Source organism: Vidua chalybeata, chromosome 2, assembly GCF_026979565.1.
Source record: "Vidua chalybeata isolate OUT-0048 chromosome 2, bVidCha1 merged haplotype, whole genome shotgun sequence".
Lineage (NCBI taxonomy): Eukaryota > Metazoa > Chordata > Aves > Passeriformes > Viduidae > Vidua > Vidua chalybeata.
The window spans coordinates 78846357-78866637 of NC_071531.1; the positions used below are offsets into that span (position 1 = coordinate 78846357).

At 37.2% G+C, this 20281-nt stretch overlaps 1 protein-coding gene across 1 annotated transcript in view; it reads left to right on the forward strand.

Annotated features, from left to right (window-relative positions):
* The window catches only part of DLG2 (discs large MAGUK scaffold protein 2), a 984977-nt gene that overhangs the window by 595068 nt on the left and 369628 nt on the right, over positions 1 to 20281 (forward strand). Inside the window, exon 9 of the mRNA XM_053935819.1 lies at positions 1059 to 1112. Within this exon, the coding sequence (XP_053791794.1) occupies positions 1059 to 1112 (54 nt within the window). The remainder of the gene's footprint in view (positions 1 to 1058; positions 1113 to 20281) is intronic.

Here is a 20281-nt window from a genome sequence, read left to right on the forward strand (position 1 = left end):
CATGCACAAAGAGACCCTGCAGTCTGTACGAGTTTAAAGTGCAGTGATTCAGTGACAAGTACACAGTGCAGATGAATAGAACTAGTGAGCTACTGTGCTAAGCATTAGTATTTTCATCAGCCCAGGTCAGTGACTGAAGAGTCTTTGCAGCCCAAGTAGGCATTAGTAAGTCTAAGAAAGGGTGCCTTCCATCACTCCTTGTGCTACACTGACTACATGTTGGGCCTTCTGAGTCCTTGATTTATTAACAATCCCATCTCGGCAGTCCTTCCTTTAGTTTGACATTTTACTGATGGTGCTTGCCTCTGGCTTACACATTCTCACAACTCTGGTTTTCTCCAGAGTCTGAGCTAGGTTTATGCAGCTGGGTCATATCAGAGCTTGGCACTGGGTCAGTACCACTGAATGCCAGAATGAGAAGAGCAAGAGGTTCAGGTGGTTGGAAACTAGCCTGGATATGAGCTTCATCAAGAAATTACAGATCAGGTTGGGCAGATTTGCAGATGCACAAGTCTTTTTAAACTGGTCTGTATTTCAATCTGAACTCCAGCTGAGTGTATATGAACCATGCCAATTATATACCTTTGACATAAACATCATCATATATATCCATATACATATACAATACTGCTAAGCAGTGTAAGCATTAAATGTTTCTCCTCTGTAAAGATCAGTTAATCATCTTGGTTCCATCCAAAGGTGGAATTGTCAGATGGGCAAGCAGAAACCCTCAAACTCAATATCCCCTAATTGAAAGTTGAATACATCAGGTTTCTTACAGTTCTACTAAAAAATTAATAACTGGATAATACGTATTCAGGATGTGGTCCAAAGCCTGGAGAAACTAAAAAGAAAGGCCACAGTGAACTGTGGTTTGGAGGCTGAGAATCTATTTTCTTCATCCTTGATTGAACAGTACTCATAGTTATGTACTGTTGTATGATTTGAATTCAGTGTGAAAATAGGCTTTTAGACTTTTAACTTAATGTATAAGTATTTCAATATTCATGAATTTCAGGTCTTTAAATTTATTTTCTCTTTTTTTTTTTCCCTTTCAGGCAAGCCCTGCCCCTATAATTGTCAACACAGACACTTTGGACACAATCCCCTATGTAAGTATTAAGGGTTTTTTTATAAATATGTAGAGTTGGTTTATTTTCACACATAAATTCTTTTTGGTATTGCATAGAAGTTATCATATAAACAAGTCTTGCAGTTAATAATTTCTTTTACAGTTACACAGTAAATTCTTTTCTGGGAAAAGAAGTTGGAATGACGATTGCACTCAGGTGAATCACAGCATATTATAAACACACAATTTGTAGATTATGTTTACTAAAGCTAGCCTTTCTTTGAAAAAAAGAAAAGTGATTTCCTTAAGGCTGTCATCCTTACCAGTGACATGAGTATTTCCTTTTAGAGCCATGCATACCCTGCTAGCGTAATAGAAAGATACCTGGATGCACAGTGTATCTTAAAATGGTGTAATATCCTTTCATTTGTCTCTCTATCCTTCTTTTGTAGATGGAAATTGTTCATGATAAATAACAGCTCAAACTAATTGACTTACTATTTTCCTATTAATGTCTTTTCTTTTTTATGACTTCTAGGAAATAGATTATCCTGAAATAAATGCATTTTTATTAGATTTTTTAAAATCTGTTTTTTCTACCAACATTTGATATTATTGTTGTTTAGACTGTAAAATCAACTATAGTTGAAGATAAAGGACATAGAAAAACACAAAGCAAACACATCACAGAGTAGCAGGCTTAAATGACTGGAGGAAAGAAAAACAAGTAGCACAAAGCTAGCCAGCCAGTATCTAATCTTTCTTCTTGCATCATCTTAGTTATCTTTCTGAAGCTCCTAATTAATGTCTCTCATCTGTTGTGTTTTGTCCACATCTGTTTCTTATGATACCAATGCATAATCCTAATTATTTATCTACCTACATCAATCATGTTGCTGGATTCTGTCTTTCAGAAGACTGTTGATGAGGAAGTTTAATAGGGGTTGTCCTGCCCAGTTTGTTACTGACAATTCATAAAAGTTAGAAATTATGGTGCATAGCACAGGTAAAGATCACAGCCAAGAGCAATTTAGAAGAATGACAGTGCTCTAAAGCAGAAGAGAATTAAGTCCCTTGATGGGAATATGAACTCTTGGGAGGGTGAAAAAGTTAAATAGAATTTCTCTGTTCATTTACATGCAGCTTTTTTAAAAGGCTCCCTATAATTTCTGTCTCAGTTTTCCATCCTAACATCGAAACCATCTGCTATGGTCTCACTTTCAATAGGTCTGTCTGGCTTTTCTCCTGTATTTTGATGAGGCATTTTATACTTAGTGTTCTCTAGTCTTCCAAAAGGGACACTCTGAGCCCCAGTTCTCATTTTCAGCACTGGACCTGTGCCCAGGATCCTCTGCAGCTATGGTGTTGGAATTCCTAAATACAGATGCAATTACACTAGTGACAAGATGCTCAATCAATATGATTTATTCCCTTAACACATCCTATCAATACTTACACACTTGTATGCCACTGTTGTACTAGAGTTCCTTTTTCTTAAATAATAAAGAACAAATGACCAAACATATTCAAGAGAAATGTTGACAGTAGGCTGAGAAGTGCCTGTGGGCTGTTTCAGTCTCCAACACATGATGTGAACTGGATAAATAAGCAGAAGGTGCTTGCTGTAGAAATAGACAACTCTGAATGAGTCACCTTGCTCTTCCTAGCCCAGGAAGAGTTATTTCTCTTAGATGTAGGACACAGCAGTGTCACCACAGAGGGATTTATTTAACACTAGACACTAAGAAGCACTTCAGCTTGGCCTGTCTGCTGAGCCCAGGCCACCATAGTGCCTTACGGAACCTGGGGTCTCTGCTTTACAAATAGGCATTTGCTTCTGCTCAGGGTTTGTATGCTTGAACATTCTCTAAAATGAGACACAAAAGCAAGGCATGAACAAATGACCTCTTCCTCCAAACTAATATTTGAGGGAATGGGCTGGGAGACCTGTGTTTTCTTTCTTGCTCTCAGGAGTAATGCAGTTTAATTTAGTTTGGTTTTATTTTCTATTTCCTCTGCAAAGGAGATGCTGTAGTCATGGGGCCAGATCCACATTTTCTTCTCTGTGCATCCCCTCCTGGTCCAGGTATCCTTCCCAATACATATTTAGTGATAGCATGTAGTGGATTGACTGTGGCCAATAGCCAAACAACCTTCTCACTCCTCTCTGTTGTGGGTCAGGAAGAAAATAGGAGATAAAAAGGCAGAAGATAATGAGTTTAATAGGGAAAGCAAATGCTGCATGTAAAGCAAAAGAAGAAATTCATTCACTGCTTCCCATCAGCAGGCAGATGTTTAGCAAGGAAAGCAGGGCTTCATCAGGTGTAGCAGTTATTTGGGAAGACAAATATCATAACCATGAATGTTCTCCCTTGCTCCTCCATACCCTGAGCTTTTACTGCAGAACACCATGTGATATGGAATATTCCTGTGGTCATGTCATATCTCCTGACTAGGTCCCCTCCAAACCCTGTACCAACCCCCAGCCAACTTGCTCCTGGGACAGGAAGGGTAAAATTGAAAGGAGAAAAAACCTCGATGCTGTGCAAGCTCTCTTCAGCAATAACGAAAATTGGTGTATTATCAACATTGTTTCAGCCGCACATTGAAATATTGCTCCACGTAGGCTACTATGGAGAATAAACCCCATCCCAGCAAAACTCAGCCTACAGTATCGTGTGCGTCCTGTAATACAGCCTATAACATAATGGGGTGTTAGGGGAGTTTTGTCTCTCTTTTAAATATTTGGAAGTACAAAGACAAATCTTCCAAACTGGATGAGTTAAGTGTATGATACTACAACCATCATCATATAATTTATTTTACAGGAAATGTAATTTAGCGGATATGCCATGAAATATTTTTTCTGGATGAGGTCAGTTCAGAGAGATAACAAAAAGCTAGATTTAATTATGATTTTGAAACTTAAGCATGTGTCAAGCTGCATTTTCAACACTGTTAGGACTTCCAGACATGCATGGGGGAAGACTCTAAGTGCCTAAGAATGTCTTTGGTAAATGTTTAAGTATGCTTAGAGTTACCTAGCTAGGTATTTGCACTTCTGAAAGGCACTACTGATTTTTAGTTGCCATAAAATAAACTTCTAACACTCTGAGAAAAAAAAATTACTTTATGGATCAGAGAATCCAAGTTAAATGATTATATTTTCTGTCCAAAGCTAAAAGCAGCCTTGGTATAAGATGCTGATCCTCTCTCAGAACTGTGGAGTGTTTAAAACACCCAGAAGTGTTCCTTGGGGCTATAGTGATCTTAGATTCCTGCTATTCATCCCTGTTTTTCAGCTTTCATTGCCAAAGTACACTTGGAGTCTAGGAAGACTGAATGGGAAGAACAAGAATTTTTCAGATCCTACTAACTGAGTCATGGTTCTAATATTTACACTCTTTTTTTTTTTTTTTTTTCCCATACTGTCTTTCTCTAGTCTTAGATGGTTGTCCTTGAATTCTTTGTTTGAGTTTGCCTTCCAGAAATCTGAGCACCATTTCTAAATCAACTTATTGAATAGAATTAAAAGGCAAGGGAATAGAATTAAAAGGCAAGTGATATGTCTCAAGAAAATTTTTGACATATTGGTTTTTGATTTCTGACTCTTGGGATTTTTAAGATACTTTTCATGACAACTAGTTAAGGTTGTCCATTCAGGTGCTTGCACAAAAAAAAAGTGCTGCTTAAAAAATAAATTTTTCTTTTATTAATTTTTTTCTTAAATAACGGTAATTTTCATTGCATTTACCATAACAAAATTAAGTAATCCATTTTATACCATATAGAAATTTCCAAAATTAGGCACTGGAATAGCATAGATTTTCAAATTTTGGTGAATCAAAATGGTAATTTTGGTGAATCAAAATGGTATTTTTTTCTGTAATTACTAGCCACAGCTGATAACCTGATAGATCCCTAAATAAGGTCAGGCTATTTTTAGTGCTGTTACATGCCAGATGGAGACTTCTCATGATTTCATTAGGCTGTTGGCACAACCTGTGTCATTGTTTTGTTTTACAAGATGTACCCTCAATGCATTTCCAATTCATTGACAGCTCTGCTTATCCTCTCTGCCATCTTCCTCCAAAAATTCCTGAGTGTTTTTGGGCAATACCTCTCAAATGGTCAGCATTCTCAAAGCATGTTCACATGTCATCTTTGCACTGGTCCTGAGAGAAATTTCCTTTGGACAGTTGGTGTACAACTGGTAAACCAAGTGATTTGTCTCATTAACCCTCTAATGATTTAAAATCACATTATTAAACATTTTGCAATTGTTGACATTCTTCAAACCTTTCAACGCAATAGTTTGGGAAAAAATCATTCTTTGTGGGACTGGTTTTCATCAGTATGTGTTTTTTAGATGACATAAAAAGGCCTTATTCTATTATTCTGTTATAACTTGGGCCTGCAGAAAATAACAGAAGAAACAGTTAATTAAGTTTGCTTCTAGGTTCAGTGGTTTGAAAACTTTGGCTCGCCAAGCTTTGGACGTGGGAATAAATTTGATAGGAATCTTCGATGGAACAAAACGAATTATTCTGTGACATTTTAAACACAATTAAACATTTGTGGGAGTTTGTTTGTTCTCTATTCCTTTGCTGTAAATTTTAGATCTCTTTATATAATGAGAAGTATTACTTTAATAACATATGAATCATCTCATTTTCTCTGTCGCACAGAATAGGCCTTATTTATTTCTTTTTTTATTTCCAAAAAGCTGCATGTTGAGTTAGAAGTAGCTATAAGGCTGTCTTTGCTGCATCACTTATAGAAATTGAAGGGAGCCTTTATATTATGGTGGAATTTTATTTTCTTTTCATCTTAACAAAATATTTAGGGAAGTTCACGCAGGTACTGTGGTTGTTCCCTTCCTCCCCCATCTTGTCACAGTAATAAGACCTAAGGAATACGTACATTATTTTCCTTTCAGTCACAATGAATTATTCATATTTCTTAAGTTTCACACTGTTCTTTCAAATCATTATTTTTTATATTATTACTATTTTGACTTATTGTTATTTTATTATTGGTTTGATTTGCTAACTATACTGCCTATGATTAGTTCTGTGAAGATACATGTAAGACATGTCCTGAAGAAGTAATTTTCAAACTATGTTGGTTATGTCTTCATGAGCTGTAGTCAAATCTTTGTATTGTTTTATCCTTGCCTGAGTGTGACCACAGAGGGCTGTGCAACTGTTTTGGTGCTGCCCAGGTTAGGGACACTGTGAGCTCAGCCCCTCCTGGAGCAGGGCAGTGTAGGGGCCAGGATGATGCCAAAATGGGGAATTCTGGAAAACTTTCAGCTTTCCTCTCTGCCATTCAGCTAGTGCAGCTAGATTTAGCACATTAGAAGGAGGCACATAAAAGCTTAAACAAAGGCTGAAAAGAAAAATAAATTCTTCCTGTTTTGATGTTGTGGATGGAATCAGGCACTTCACTCTCAAGTGAGAAGAAACTATATTTTATTGATATAAGAGAAGTTCAGTGGTAAATGCAGCAGTGGTTTAACAAGAATGAATGGCCAGGTATACCTGAGCATTTACTGGATAGAGAACAGTCAGAATTTTAGCGGGATCTTCCTATTGAACCATGAGGTTCAGAAAGGATCGCATTCTATTCCAAACTTCCTTTCATAGGAGTGTTTAAGTGCAGCTGGATCCAGACTGTCTTAGCCTTAGCCAGTGCTTGATGTCTAAAGGATTGTATATTTGCAATCACAGAATCAATTAGGTTGGAAAAGGCCTGAGATCATAAAGTCCAACCTTTGATCAATCCACAGTGTCAACTAGACCATGGCACTAAGTGCCACATCCAGTCTTTTCCTAAACATCTCCAGGGACAGTGACTCAACCACCTCCCTGGGCAGCCCATTCCAATGTTTAATCATCCTTTCTGAAAGCTTGCCAAGTTTCAGTGTGCTTATTTCCAATTCACTTACCAACCATCTGATGAAATAAGGCATCTTGTAACCTTGAGAGGCATTCCTACTCAAGGGGAAATCCTGGTGTGCAGCCCACTACCATGCAGGAGAGCTCAGCAGGCCCTGGGCTGTCTACCCTTCATGGAGTAAGATGATAGAGTCATAGTCATATTTGCAATACTGACTACAGATGCTAGTTTCTTCCAAATTTGACTTGACTTGGACATTGACCAATGGTTAGCTGGGCATATTGCCCAAATGTTGTTCTTGCCTATCATGTTACCTGACTCCCCTCAAGTACAGATGGAGCCAGATTGACCTGTCAGGACCAGATACATCCATGACTGACCACCACTTAGGGTTATTACTTGAGCAAGAGTTATAATGGAATATAAAAGGCAGGCTGGGGATGGGAGCACATTGCCACATCTGACCATAAAAAGAATGAGAAAACTTTATGAATTTCTGAGCACAGGCAGTGCTCTAAAGGCTTTTATTGGATAATAAGAATGTAGGTGCATTCTAGACCTAGAAATGTAAATTGGAGGGAGTAGGTGGCCTTATATATTTTTATAATAAAGCAAGTCTTTACATAATTAATGTTCAATGTCATATGTGACTGAGCTGGTTTAGGCTAGGGTAGAGTTAACTTTCTTCACAGTGGCTGGTATAAGGCTGTTTTGTATTTGTGCTGAACACAGGGTTGCTAATATAGAAATGTTTTTGTTATTGCTGAGCAGGGCTCACACAGAGTCAAGGCCTTTTCTGCTTTTCGTGCTGCCACACTGGTGAGAGAGCGGGGGGTGGATGGGAGGCTGGGAGGAGACATAGATGGGACAGGTGATCCCAGCTGACCAAAGGAATATTCCAGGCGGTGTGACATCATGCGCAGTATATGAAGGTGGGGGAAGAAGGAGGAAGGGAGGAACATTCAGAGTAATGACTTGTGTCTTACCAAGTCAAGCTCTCTTAGAGATGGCTGAACACCTGCCTGCCCATGGGAAGCAGTGAATTAACTCCTTGTTTTGCTCTGCTTCTGTGTGTGTGGCTTTTGCTTTCCCTATCGAACCATCTTTATCTCAGCCCACATGTTTTCTACCTTTAACCATTCAAATTCTTTCCCGGATCCTACTGGTAGGGGAGTCGAGTGAACAGTTGTGTGGGTCTTGGCTGCTGGCTGGGATTGAACCACAACAATTGCTATAGATGATGAGCAAATTTTTGAGGACAGTGGTAATAGAAGACTAAAAAGAAATTTTGGTCTAAAAGGATAGGATCTGAAGTTTTACAAAAGTAGGAAACTGATGGAGTTTGGGTTTTTTTAATTAATATTATATTGAAATATATCAAAATACCATCATGTAGGTGTATATAATTTTTTCCATTAACTTCTCAGAATAAATTTATTGCTTCTTTCTTAATTAGTTTGATCATAGTCTTGAAAGTTAGATTACACACCTTATTATCTCTAATGACTTATGTTTTCCAGATTGTTAACCTGCAGTTTTGTTTATTGTTTATACTCATCTTTCAGCCTGTCATTAATGTGCATTACAATGGAAAAGCTAAAGCTGGTAGAACTCTGTGCTAGTCTTTTAAAGCTGCATTGGCTTGACTTTTCTGGTTTGGCCCTTGAATTGTATCACAGCAATTTTTTTTTTTTTTTTTTGCACTGGCAAACACTGCTGTATTCTATGTGTCATTGTTTCTGCAGTGGGATAAAACATTTTTCTTTTATAATAGCAGTATTGACAGGCTTGATTTAAGTAATGTTTTTAAAATATTTTGTAATCATTAGTGAAAACATTTCTACAGAACACAAAACTAATGAACTAATATAAAACAGCTCCCCTTAAACATGCAAAAATAGAAAAGTTTTCATCCTGCTGTCTGATGATCTAAATGGATTTTAGTGTGACAGCATAAAAAAAAAAATGCTGCTTCTGATGAAGACCCAAAGCAAAGAACCGACCTTAAGATTTACTTTGCCTCTATTTCATACCCACTGTTTTTCTAACTGAAAATAAATTTATTTCAAACCTTTTCTTTTAAAATACACTGTTTTAAAAAGAAACATCTTTTAAAGAAGGGCCAGAGTTATTCTGAAGCAAAAATGTGATTTTTTTCATGTGTTTTGCATTAAAATTATGAATGCATTTTTAGTATTTAATCCTTCTCAAAGACATATCTTTGAATTAAGGGGAAAAATTTACTTTCAAGTAAAATAACTTCATGATTTTAGGAGATTTCTTTTATTTTCTGTAGGAATGAACACTACATTGCCTATTTGAGTGGTACATATCATAATACATAAAAAATCAAAAAGCCTTCATGGTGTCTGGGTGTAGGTAGAATTACCAATATGCTGTCAATCCAACAAGTAAATGCATCCCTCAGTCACATATCTAATTATTCTTTCACACTTCTATTCTCCAGAATTGTAATTGTCCATTATAACTGTCTATTTTCAATTGCCTATGAATAATGCTGGACTTTAGATTCAATCAAGGAGTTCTTTCTATGGTTGTTTGAAATGTTGCAATTAGCAGACTGGGAGAGAGGAGCTTATTGAACCATAGAGATTACATCCTGCACTCATTTTTATCCCTTGGCTTCAGGTGGACACAGCATAGAGACACAGCATGCTTTTTGGATTTGGAGTGCAAGTACTTCAGCATTGCAGTCCAGGTCATGGGTGTGCATTTATCCATCTTAGTTCAATGACTCTCAAGTTTGTAAAGCAGATTTTTTTTACAAAAAACTACACTTGCCAACAGGTTTTTGGATACCCACTATCAGGGTCTCTTAGGTGACAATGTAATAAACCCCTTGAAAGAGGTACAGTGCTTTGCTTTTGCAAAGTCTGTTCTTGTTGGACCACTCTTATCCTTGCTGCCTCTGCTGGGGGAAGCCAGCCAGGCATTGCACTGACTGTTATTTTCATCATTCTGAGAAAAATCATATATACTATATACATATGGGGGTGTGTAGGTGTGCATGTGCCCCTCCTCTACACTCAGCTATATGTAATTTTTAATTTGCCTGTGATGTTGGCATGTGCTGCAGAATGCAGTGTATGCCTGTTTTTGAAGTTTTTTGAAGCACTTGGAGATCTGAGGCAGCCTTGAATTACATGGACTGACCTGACCTAAACCACAAATCACTTAAATTTGGTTTTGTCATTCTCTGCCAAGCCTTGAATTATTTTTTCCCTTTTGTGTAAGTCTTTATATATTATGCTACCATAGCTAACCTTACTGGATATTGTAGCAGTAGGCTAAAGTCAGTTGGGTTGGTAGGTTTGCAGAGATCCAGTGGCTAACATAACAAAATATGCTTTTACAGTACACTTCATGGTCTAAAACAATCAAGCCCATTGTCTTTTTCATAAAATACTTGATTAGAATGTGTGTATATGCATATATATATATATATATATATGTGTGTCTGTATGTATAAAATTAAGACCCATGGCAGGGAGATCGGAACTGGACAATTTTTAGATTGCTTCCAATCAAAACCATTCTGTTATTCTAAGAAGCTGATAAAGCTCTTCAAAATACACAGGGCTATTTTTCCATAGCAATAGCTTTATTTTTAGTTACTTTGTCATGAAGTTAAGTTCTCAAGTGTTTTGGCAAACAGCATAAAGAGTGCAAGTGAATAACTCCTTAGCTTACTTGTATTGGTCAGTATTCACTCTTTTAGAAAGGTGTAGAACTTAACTGAAAGCTGTTGTGAAAAAAATTAAAGAAGAGCTAGCACAGATGTCATCATCTTATTGGTTTTAATTATGCAAAAGGAGGAAAGCTTTCCATTTTGATAAGACTTCATTTTGGAGGATTTCAGATTAATTGCTGTCAGAGACAGATGTGTTCCTTTGACCTTGAATAATCTAAGAAGTAAAGAGAAAGTGGCTGCTCAGTATTGAAGAGAAAGCTTGTTTTGATGAAAAGTAGAAAAGAAAAATCTTGCTTTCATGTCTTATTGGACACATGATGGTTTGATTACAATGGGTTTTTCATTTATTTAAGATGAAGTATGTCTGAAATTTGTTTTACAAGAACTCTTTGTAATTTTAAGAATATGTACTTTTTTATGTGTAGAATTATTGAATATTTTGCTTTGAAAACTACCTGTTAAAGTTCAACCAACGCAAGGTTCTTATACTGGCAGCACATAATGCAACATCAGTAATAACAATGGATAGAAAATATACCCTTATCTTGTGCTCTTAACATTATTCACTGTGTTTTTCATAGCAGCATTTTTTCCTGTTATTTATGGTAACTTTCTTAAAACTTTAGAATAGCTAGAATGTGTTCTTACTCATTCCCTACAACTATATAAAAAGAGCTCAATGGAACACCATTCTCTTTTAACAAAATTGCAAAATTAGCCATTTAAATGCTCTTATTTTCCCTCACTGTAAGCCAGGGATTCACTGATCCATGCTGTAAAACTAGCACAACTTAACACAGTTTTAGCAAATATTCTGAAGTTCCTACTGTTGCAAGTTGTGACATTTTGGGAATATGAGTTATTTCTAATCACATTTTACACAATAAAACCTCATGCTACTTTTAATGCAGTGACCTGGTGAATCAGACTTAATAGTAAATTACATTTTTAATCAATGTTTAAATGACCTAGCATAGATGAGGAAATGCAAATATGCCACAGATAATATCTGTTTTCCTGATTGCAGCCCTCATAATTTTCTACAGAAGATTGGCTTAGTTTGATGGTAATAGAAAATAAAGATTCCTACTTGAGATAAATTTCCACTTGGTTGAGGTTATTAGTAAAGAGAAATAATAACTGAAGTGCATTTCTTTTGTATCTTACATTAACATATTCAATCATTTGTCGAGTAATTTGCACCTGTAAATTTTTCAGCATAAAGATGACAAGAGTTTAAAATTCTGGATTCTTTTTAGTCATAAATCATTTGTGCTGAGTACGTTATGTTTTATGTTTGCTCCGCAGAAACATTTTACTGAATATTGGCAATATTGCCAGTTGAATATTGGCAAACATTTTACTGATTGTTGTTCTTTGCTCAGCTTAAGTGAGCATTAGCATGGTCATAACAAAAGTAATCTTGTCTGATGTCCAAATTCAGGACTTAGGCTTTGCAAAGGTGATGGAAAGGTGAGCATAGCACACTGTCAGGTTAACTTGATACTACTGAGCTATACTAATTTTTCAAATAATGTGCACAGTGCGAGGTTGATTAATCACTTAAATTTCACTGTAATCTTTCTCTTTAGTAGAAGCAGATATGTGGTATCTTGGTAGTGCTTGCTCTTATTCTAAAAATTCTAAAAGTCTTCAACTGTCCATATGACCTCTTGGTTTTTCCCTAGAGGAGAAGTATAATCTGCAGCTGGTGCTTTCAATACTGTTTAATTTCTTTTTAGAAACATTGTGTACTAGTTTAGAGTTGGTTTGTAAACTAAGTCAGAGAAGTGTTCTCTCATTCCCCAAGAATTTGAATTTCATGCAGAAGGACACAAATATATTCTAGTTTGTGAAACTTTTTTCTGTATATCTTGAAATTGTTGAAAGATACTCATCTTTCTTTCAAAATAAGGACCAGTCTACAGGAGCCATCCTCATGTCTTAGGGAGACTGATCTTATCAATAAGGCAGGTTGATCAGAACTGGGCATCCCTGTTTCAATCATGTCTCAATGAACTTTGTCTCTATATGCAGATCTACTGAAAGAAAATAAATTATACTTGACTTTCTCCCCAGTTCTTTAATTCCACATATTTTTGATTTTTGGCTGTAGCAAAAATCAAGTTTGTTTATATTTTGTAGAAATTACCCTGCTGTACTAAAGTTAAAGCTTTAATATTGTATAATAACCACCATTGGTTACACTTTGAGCACAGTTTCATATTTCCAGATATTTTTCTAGCCATTATTCTTTCCCTGCTGTTTCTTGGTGAAGAACAATTCAAGATTGTAATAGCTTTTCCTGTCACATTCATCTTTCTGCTTGGATGAAAATAGGAGATACATAGCAACGAATATGAGTCTGCAAAGATTTTTTTTTCTTGGTTTAGCATTGCATCGAGTCATAGTCCATGTAACAAAAAAAATCTATGTTTGCAATACATGTGCAAGAAATTATTGCAAGATGTTAGGGGGTTGCTAAATTTGCTAGCCTGATGGAAGCAAGGCTGTTGGGACTCCATGCCACAGTGCTCAGACAGTAGCAAGGTCAGTGCTGTATTCCCAATAAGCACAAGGACAAGCAGAAGGCATTCAGGTAGACACAGCTCTGAGCAAAGCAGCACAGCAGTCAGTGCCCACACGAACAATAGTGGCTTCCTCGTGTCCCCATGTGTGTACATGTATTCATGTATGTGGTGTGAAAAATGCCAGGGGCTGGATTTGGACACTTGGTCAGCTCAGGAGTACTGGCTCCAGATCCTTGCTGTTCCAGATGCTGGCACCTGATGCTACAACCCCTGTCCAGCTGCTGGTACAGACTCTTTGCACAAACCAACACACACATCCCCCCTGTGGGACTCTGATTCCTCCTATAATGGAGCTGAGAAACACGGTCCATGCAGTAGCTGGTCCTTGATCCTTGCCCTTACTCCTGCACAGTAAAATACACACACCCACACACACAAACATTGAAATGGGTCTCAGTCAATCCCTGGATCCTAAAGTCTCTTGGGCAGCTGCCTTTGATTCCTTGCCCCTTCAGTAACCAACTTCTTCCTTTGTCTTATTTCCAATTACACATACACACTCCAGCTTTCTGACTGCTTCACCTCCTCCCCAGCTAGCCCAGCTTGGTGTTTGCTGGCCATCATCCACTGCTTGTGGGTGCCTTCATGTACTCCAGCTGCTGGTACCACAGACCACTACACACACAGAGAGAACACAGTACCCCTTACCCAAGAAAATAGGTAAAAATGGAGTTTAGTAGAAGACAGGACAGAAAATGTTCAGCAGGCACAGGGCTCAGATAGAGAAATGAACTGACCAGCCTTGTCTACATGTGACTGGCCTCCTTTATCCCCTCACCCCTCTGTTTTCTTGTACTTCTTCCTCTGTACTTCTAAACCACATCTGTCCTTCCCTTTTCCACACCTTTTATTCCTCACCTAAACATCTCCTAAGTCTTGTTGCAATGCCAAGATGCTCGTTCCCTGCATCCTGCCGGTGTCCCAGCCTCACAGACAGCGAAGCCCTCCTCAGGCTGCAAGGTGCTCCCCAGCAGACCCATAGTGCTGGCTGTCACCCTGAGCCAGCATTTTTCTCAAGCTTTCTTTTGGCTTTCCTCAGTTCTTTAGTAAAGCTTCTCTCATCTCTGCTGTTATACATTAATAGGTAATCTTGAAAATATTTTTTTTTTTTTTAGAATACTGAGGCAATGCATAGAAATTACTTTCAGAGTAACTTTCAAGTTCAGGATTTCATTATTGGGTTAGAAATTAGATTTATTGAAGGTGGATAAAAGTGATTTTTTCCTCTCTCCTTAGATTTAAGTTGAAAGAATTTTTATGAAAAAATCAAATTCCCGCAAACTGATGCAAATCAGTTTTTCCTTCCAAGAAAGCTTGAGAAGTATTTGGAATAGCTTGCTGAATATTGGCTGGGCTTAGAATGGGACTGGTGATGATCAGTTAGGCTGCATTAGCTTGTTCTCAGGGTTTACATTGTTAATCCCTGTGGACAACAGTTACATCAATTTTCTTCCCTTGAGCTTGGGAGGAGGAGCAGAAAACAACTGATTTTTGTCTCAGCCATTCCGAATATCTTCTTGGGTATGAGGGAGATGTTCTGCTGTGCTTTTAGTAGTAGAGTGCAGGGGACTCTGGCTCCCTTCCCTCACATACACTAAAGAGCCTTCCAAGATTTTAAGAGAAATAGCAAATCCTTCTGCTGCTGTAAAAATACTTGTAAAGCAACTGAGTCATGCATAAAAAGCTTGTCCTGTGGAATCCATATTGGTTTATAAATGTGCATGTACTTCATGTGTGTGACTACTCCTTATTACTCATTTTTACTATTAGTGCAGGCATTTTCTTCACTCTCTCAGGACTGCTTCCTCCTGCAGATGTAAGTACATCCACAGAATAGTAACTGCAACTTCAGTTACGCAAGTACAAGCCCAGTGACACCAGTGGGATTGCACCAGAGCTACTGACAGTAGAGTTTAGCCTTCAGTGCTTGTGCTAGAGTTAACACATAAGAACAAAAGAACCTAAAAGAATTCATTGATTGTGATGTTTTTTCTTAGATAACGGGGTGAGAGAGCAGTGAAAGAAGTATTAGCTCTCAAAGCTAAACAAAGGTAGTGGTAGGCAATTTTAGGCACAAATATATGAGTCAGAGTATGTTCCCATTGAGCAAATTGTAAGAGATTAGATTATATTGGTTGTATACTTATTTATTGAGGAAATGTGGTATACCTATTATGCCTATTACATATATTTCATTATATAATGGCTCTAGAAACATGTCATTGATACCAGAGAATGAAGTTAATTAGTGCTAGTCTTTCCTTGCCTAAAATTTTGCTGTTAGTATACTATTGGTTTTTCCCTAAAACTGAGAAACATTTATTACTCATGTTTAAATGAATCAAACTTAACCCACATGTAATAATTTCTGCCTTTTAAACACTCTTGCAGTTACCAACCTTTAAAATCAAACTACACAAATTGAAGTATTAAGCATTTTTTAAAATTACCTTTTAAGTCCCAATTTACAAGTACTTTATAATCTTTGTTGGTGAAATAAGGTCCATCAAGCAACAGCTATTTTCCATTTTTATGTATATTGTGCATGGAATCGTAGATTACACTAGAAAAAATAATTTCTAGAAATATCTGAACGGTTCAAATTTTTTGATTTCTTCTAAATCTGAAATAGAGCAGAGATAGAAGAACCTAACAAGCTGAGTGTTTATGATAACTCATATATTACCATGTCAGCAATGGCAGAAGCACAGAAGAAAATAAGAGGCAAAGTGATTGTGAGCTTCTGAAGCTGTATAGTAAATGACCTGAATTGTACAAGAAAGAATGTGATTTTGCGGGAAGAAATTGCTGCATCCAGTTTTCTGGAATGTACTGTTTCAGATTTCTGCAGTGATATACATTCTAAGTTTAGGATACAAAAAATGAAGAATTTTCATGGAATCAGAACTGTTTGAATGGGACCTTAAAGATCACCTAGTTCCAAACACCCTGTTATTTTTTTTAAGAAATCATTTTTTTAGGATATGAATCCTGGAAGTCTAGAGTTCCCCCATATAATCAGTGGGCAAACAAGTTCTTAAACAACTACTCCATCCAAAGACTAAGATGCATGGCATAAATGACCCCCTTGATTCTTCTCTCCAGTACCTGTAAAAAGAACCCGAAACCTAGATCGCTTCTTAACTTAGAAAGCTACCCTTTAGATGGGTGATATGAAGGTATATGAATTTCTTTTAGTATAAGAGAGAAGGTTGTAAGTGCCAAAACCAAGCTGTGCACTCTTCTTTTGTTGGTACTAATTTTGTACAAGGTGGAAGTGCTAGCCTAAACAGAATTCACACACAGATGTAATTCCATTTCCATTTACTGTGAACCCCACTTGAAATCATGATCTCTGCTTTTATCTGCTCCTGCATTAGGCTTATAAAGCTAGGAAATTTGTGTTGAGTCTGCATTAGCTATATCAAGTGCTTACACATAAAATAATGCTTCCATCAAAATATGGACAAAACAAAGAAGAGGTGAAAGAAAAATTGATGGCTCATTGTAAACCTCATAAAATAATAAGAATACCTTGGAGAAGGGCATAATTTTTTTTCATACTGTAGAAAGTGTCAGCTCTATGGTGACAGAACAGATAAAAAGAAGTAAATCTAAATTGTTGCTGAATAGCAAAAAGGATTATGAGGAGTGAGAGCAGTGAGTAGGGGAAACCATAAAAGAATCCCTTATTTTGACAAGGTCTTGAAACTATGGTCAAGCAGGTAAAGCATTAGTGAAAAGAATCAAGGAACACGGAGTGTATGAGTGGCTTAATAGGAGTCCTGGGAGAAGATTACGTTTCAAGTTTAGTTGGAAAACATAAGAAGGTAGAAAACTCATCAGGAATATTGCTTCAGATGAAGTGGGATTAGATAAACTTTAAATTGATATGTACGTGTGCGTGCATCTGTGTGTGAGAGGAAAACAAAAAAAAAGTGGGAGGTAATAAGGAAGAAAAACTGAAAGGCATGAAAATCAGAAAGCAGTGGAGGCTGACTTGGAGACATGAGAAGCTGTGATTACAGCTGGGGGATTGTGATTCACAGTAGACAAGAAAAAAAGGACTGCTGTGAACAAGATATGAGAAATGTGGTAGAGTAAAATAAAATTGCAATTTGAGAATCAACCAGAGAAGAGTATCAATTGTTACTTGCTAGATGGGTATTTTCTCCAAGGGAATGAAAACAAGAAAAGCCAGGATAACAGTGAGGGAGGCAGAAAGAGGAAAGGGTGAGTATTCTGACAATCATTGGAGAAGAGTCTGAATAAAAATTAGGTCCTGAAGGATATAAGAGACATCTAAAAAGGGAAGAATGAGTGAATATAGCACCCTTTGAGCAGGGTACAAGCGAATCATGACTGCAGATCTTTGCAGGTGTTGACCAAGAGCTAGATTTGGCTTCTTGGAGCTCTGCTAATTACATGTTGAGGGTAATATGTTCCCTGAAGGATGTACAGTGACTGGTGATCGAGTGCTCCCTGGGCATCTGTGGAAGGATCCACAAAGATCTATTCCTGATAAAGTATAAATTTCTTTGAAAACTCTATGGTTTTTTACTCTTCATTCTTCACACCAGAACAGTCATATTACAACAAGAAAGTTTTAGGTTATGGTAAATTTTGATTCAGAAACGTAACGTATTTTCCTTGTTTCCTAAAGGAAGCATGGGTAAAAAGAAGGAAATCAGCTTAGTTATGCACCATAATTAAAAATAGATGCTGGATATCTCACATAAATAGTCCACAAAATGCACTCACTCAGATAAAGACTAGCATGAAAGACTTTCTGGCAGCCTTTTTAGGACAGCTTGAAAACTTTAAAGTCATTACATTTGAAATCAGTGAAATCAGGGGAGTATTTTCTGTATGTTTATATGCAGTAAGAAGGGAAACATTTAATGGTTTTGGAAATCAAAATCAAAAGAACATCAGCAGCTTTCCTTTGACAATTAATAAAAGAAGTAACCCAAACCTGGAGTTGTCAAAGGGCTAAATAAAGATAATTCTTTAGCTTTGGTGACAAAACAGAAACTATGAAAGGCCGTTTAAGACTTTTTAGATGCCCAAATGGGCTTGGTGTTTCTGAAATGTAAAATAACATGGTCTAGTGGAAGATGTCCCTTCCCCTGGTAGGGGGTTCAAAAATGGATATCTTTGAGGTCCCTTCCAATCCAGACCATTCTATTATTCTCTGAGTCTGTGACTATCTTAATTATACAACCAACTGGAAATTTCTTAAGGACAAATATATCCTGAGGTTACTTGCACAACAAGAACTTGACAATCTTGTATTCTGCTGAGGTTTGGGTGATAACACAACTGGTGAAGCCATACAGCCATTCATTTTGCATCTTGAATGAAAATCAGTGTCAGGATAGTTATCCTCCTATGCATATGATAGCAGAAGTAGAAGCAGCAGTCTTCTGTCTTGCAGTTTTCTGAAAAACAATACCCAATTAACTATGATTAAAATGAGTTTTGCTTGTAATAAAAGTCTACAGATGTAATTTTTAGGCAAAACCATCTCTTATTGAAAATAAGACTTAGCATAACAAATGGGTCTGATGGCAGTTTTTATAAGAAAGGGTAGGTCCAGGGGTTTTGAAATCTTGCAGTTGAATAAACTGTGGGTTTTGACTGGATTGTTGCTGCTATCATAGTACAGGTCTTACCACTGAAATTCACATAATGAAATATATATCTTATTGAGTGGATGCAGTTGTAGTAGGGTAGAAGCATAGCAAGAAAGAATTATGTGATGTTTACTTTTCAATTATAAACGAGTCCATCAAATCAAATAAATGCAGAAGTAAAATAAAAGAGTATCAAATTACAGTTGTTATTATGTGAAAAAGTATCTTAAAAAGTGTTAATGAAGTGGCAGAATATGTGGCAGAAAATGAAAAACCCAACAGAATGTTTGTCTCAAGGATTTTAGGAACTTAGCATAATCTGTACAACTGATTTTTCAGTAAGGGACTACTTCAGCTGCTTAGATCACCCTTAAACTGCAGTAAAGGAGAGAAACTTCCTGGAAAGTTAAGAGTCTTCATATAAAGGAACAAACAATCTGAGTTTGTCAGGTCCTTACTTTGGCATTCTCTATGCAGGGCTTTATTTCAGATATTTCACAAAATTGTGTATAAAAACCTCTCTACCTGTTTCTTATTTCTTACTCTTCTGAAAGTAAGTGTCACTGAAGATGAGTAATGCTTTCTTCTTAGAGAGGTAAGTGAACTCTAATAGCGATGAGAGCTTTGCCAGGAAATTTCTCTTGAATGGTGGAATCTAGATAGTTACCCTACATTATGTCTCTCTCTTAAAGACATTTTCTTGTCAAATGTTTTGGAGATTCCTCTAGAATAACAGGTGCAACTGTTACCTTGCCTTTGTGGGGGGTTCTTTTAAACATTGGGGCTTATTTAAATTTTGGTAATTTATTCAAGAAGCATTCATCACACTCTGGATCATGAACATATGTAAGGTCAGGAGGCTGAGAACCTTCTTGCATTGCAAGTGTATGTTGGCCATGCAACAGAAGCCCTCAAAATTATCTAAAAATTTCATGCATGTCTGCTCCCATGTAGCACTTTTACAATTTGTCCTGGTCAATAGTATCTTTTTTCTTCTGATGGAAATACGAGTTCCTGGATGAGACACATGTTGATTCCAGCTCCTGTATGCTGGAGAAGGGATGCAGTTGGTTGTGTCCTCCCACAGACCTCATCCTTGCCCACTTCTGCTGCAGACCTGTGGTCCCTTGCTGTCACAGGTGCTGTTGAGCATCTTTCTCAGAAGAGTGCAAATCAGTTTGCACAGAAGCCAAGAGCAGTGTTTCCTGGCTTTTGGAGAAGGCGAAAGATTGAGTTGTTCCTTGTGGGTATCCTTATAGGTTGGGCTTGTGGGAGTAGCTGCTGGATATCGTGACAGGCATTTGCTGCCAGTTACAGGTGCAGACAAGCCCAGAAAAGCAATTGGAAAAGCTCCTAAACTGGAGATCTG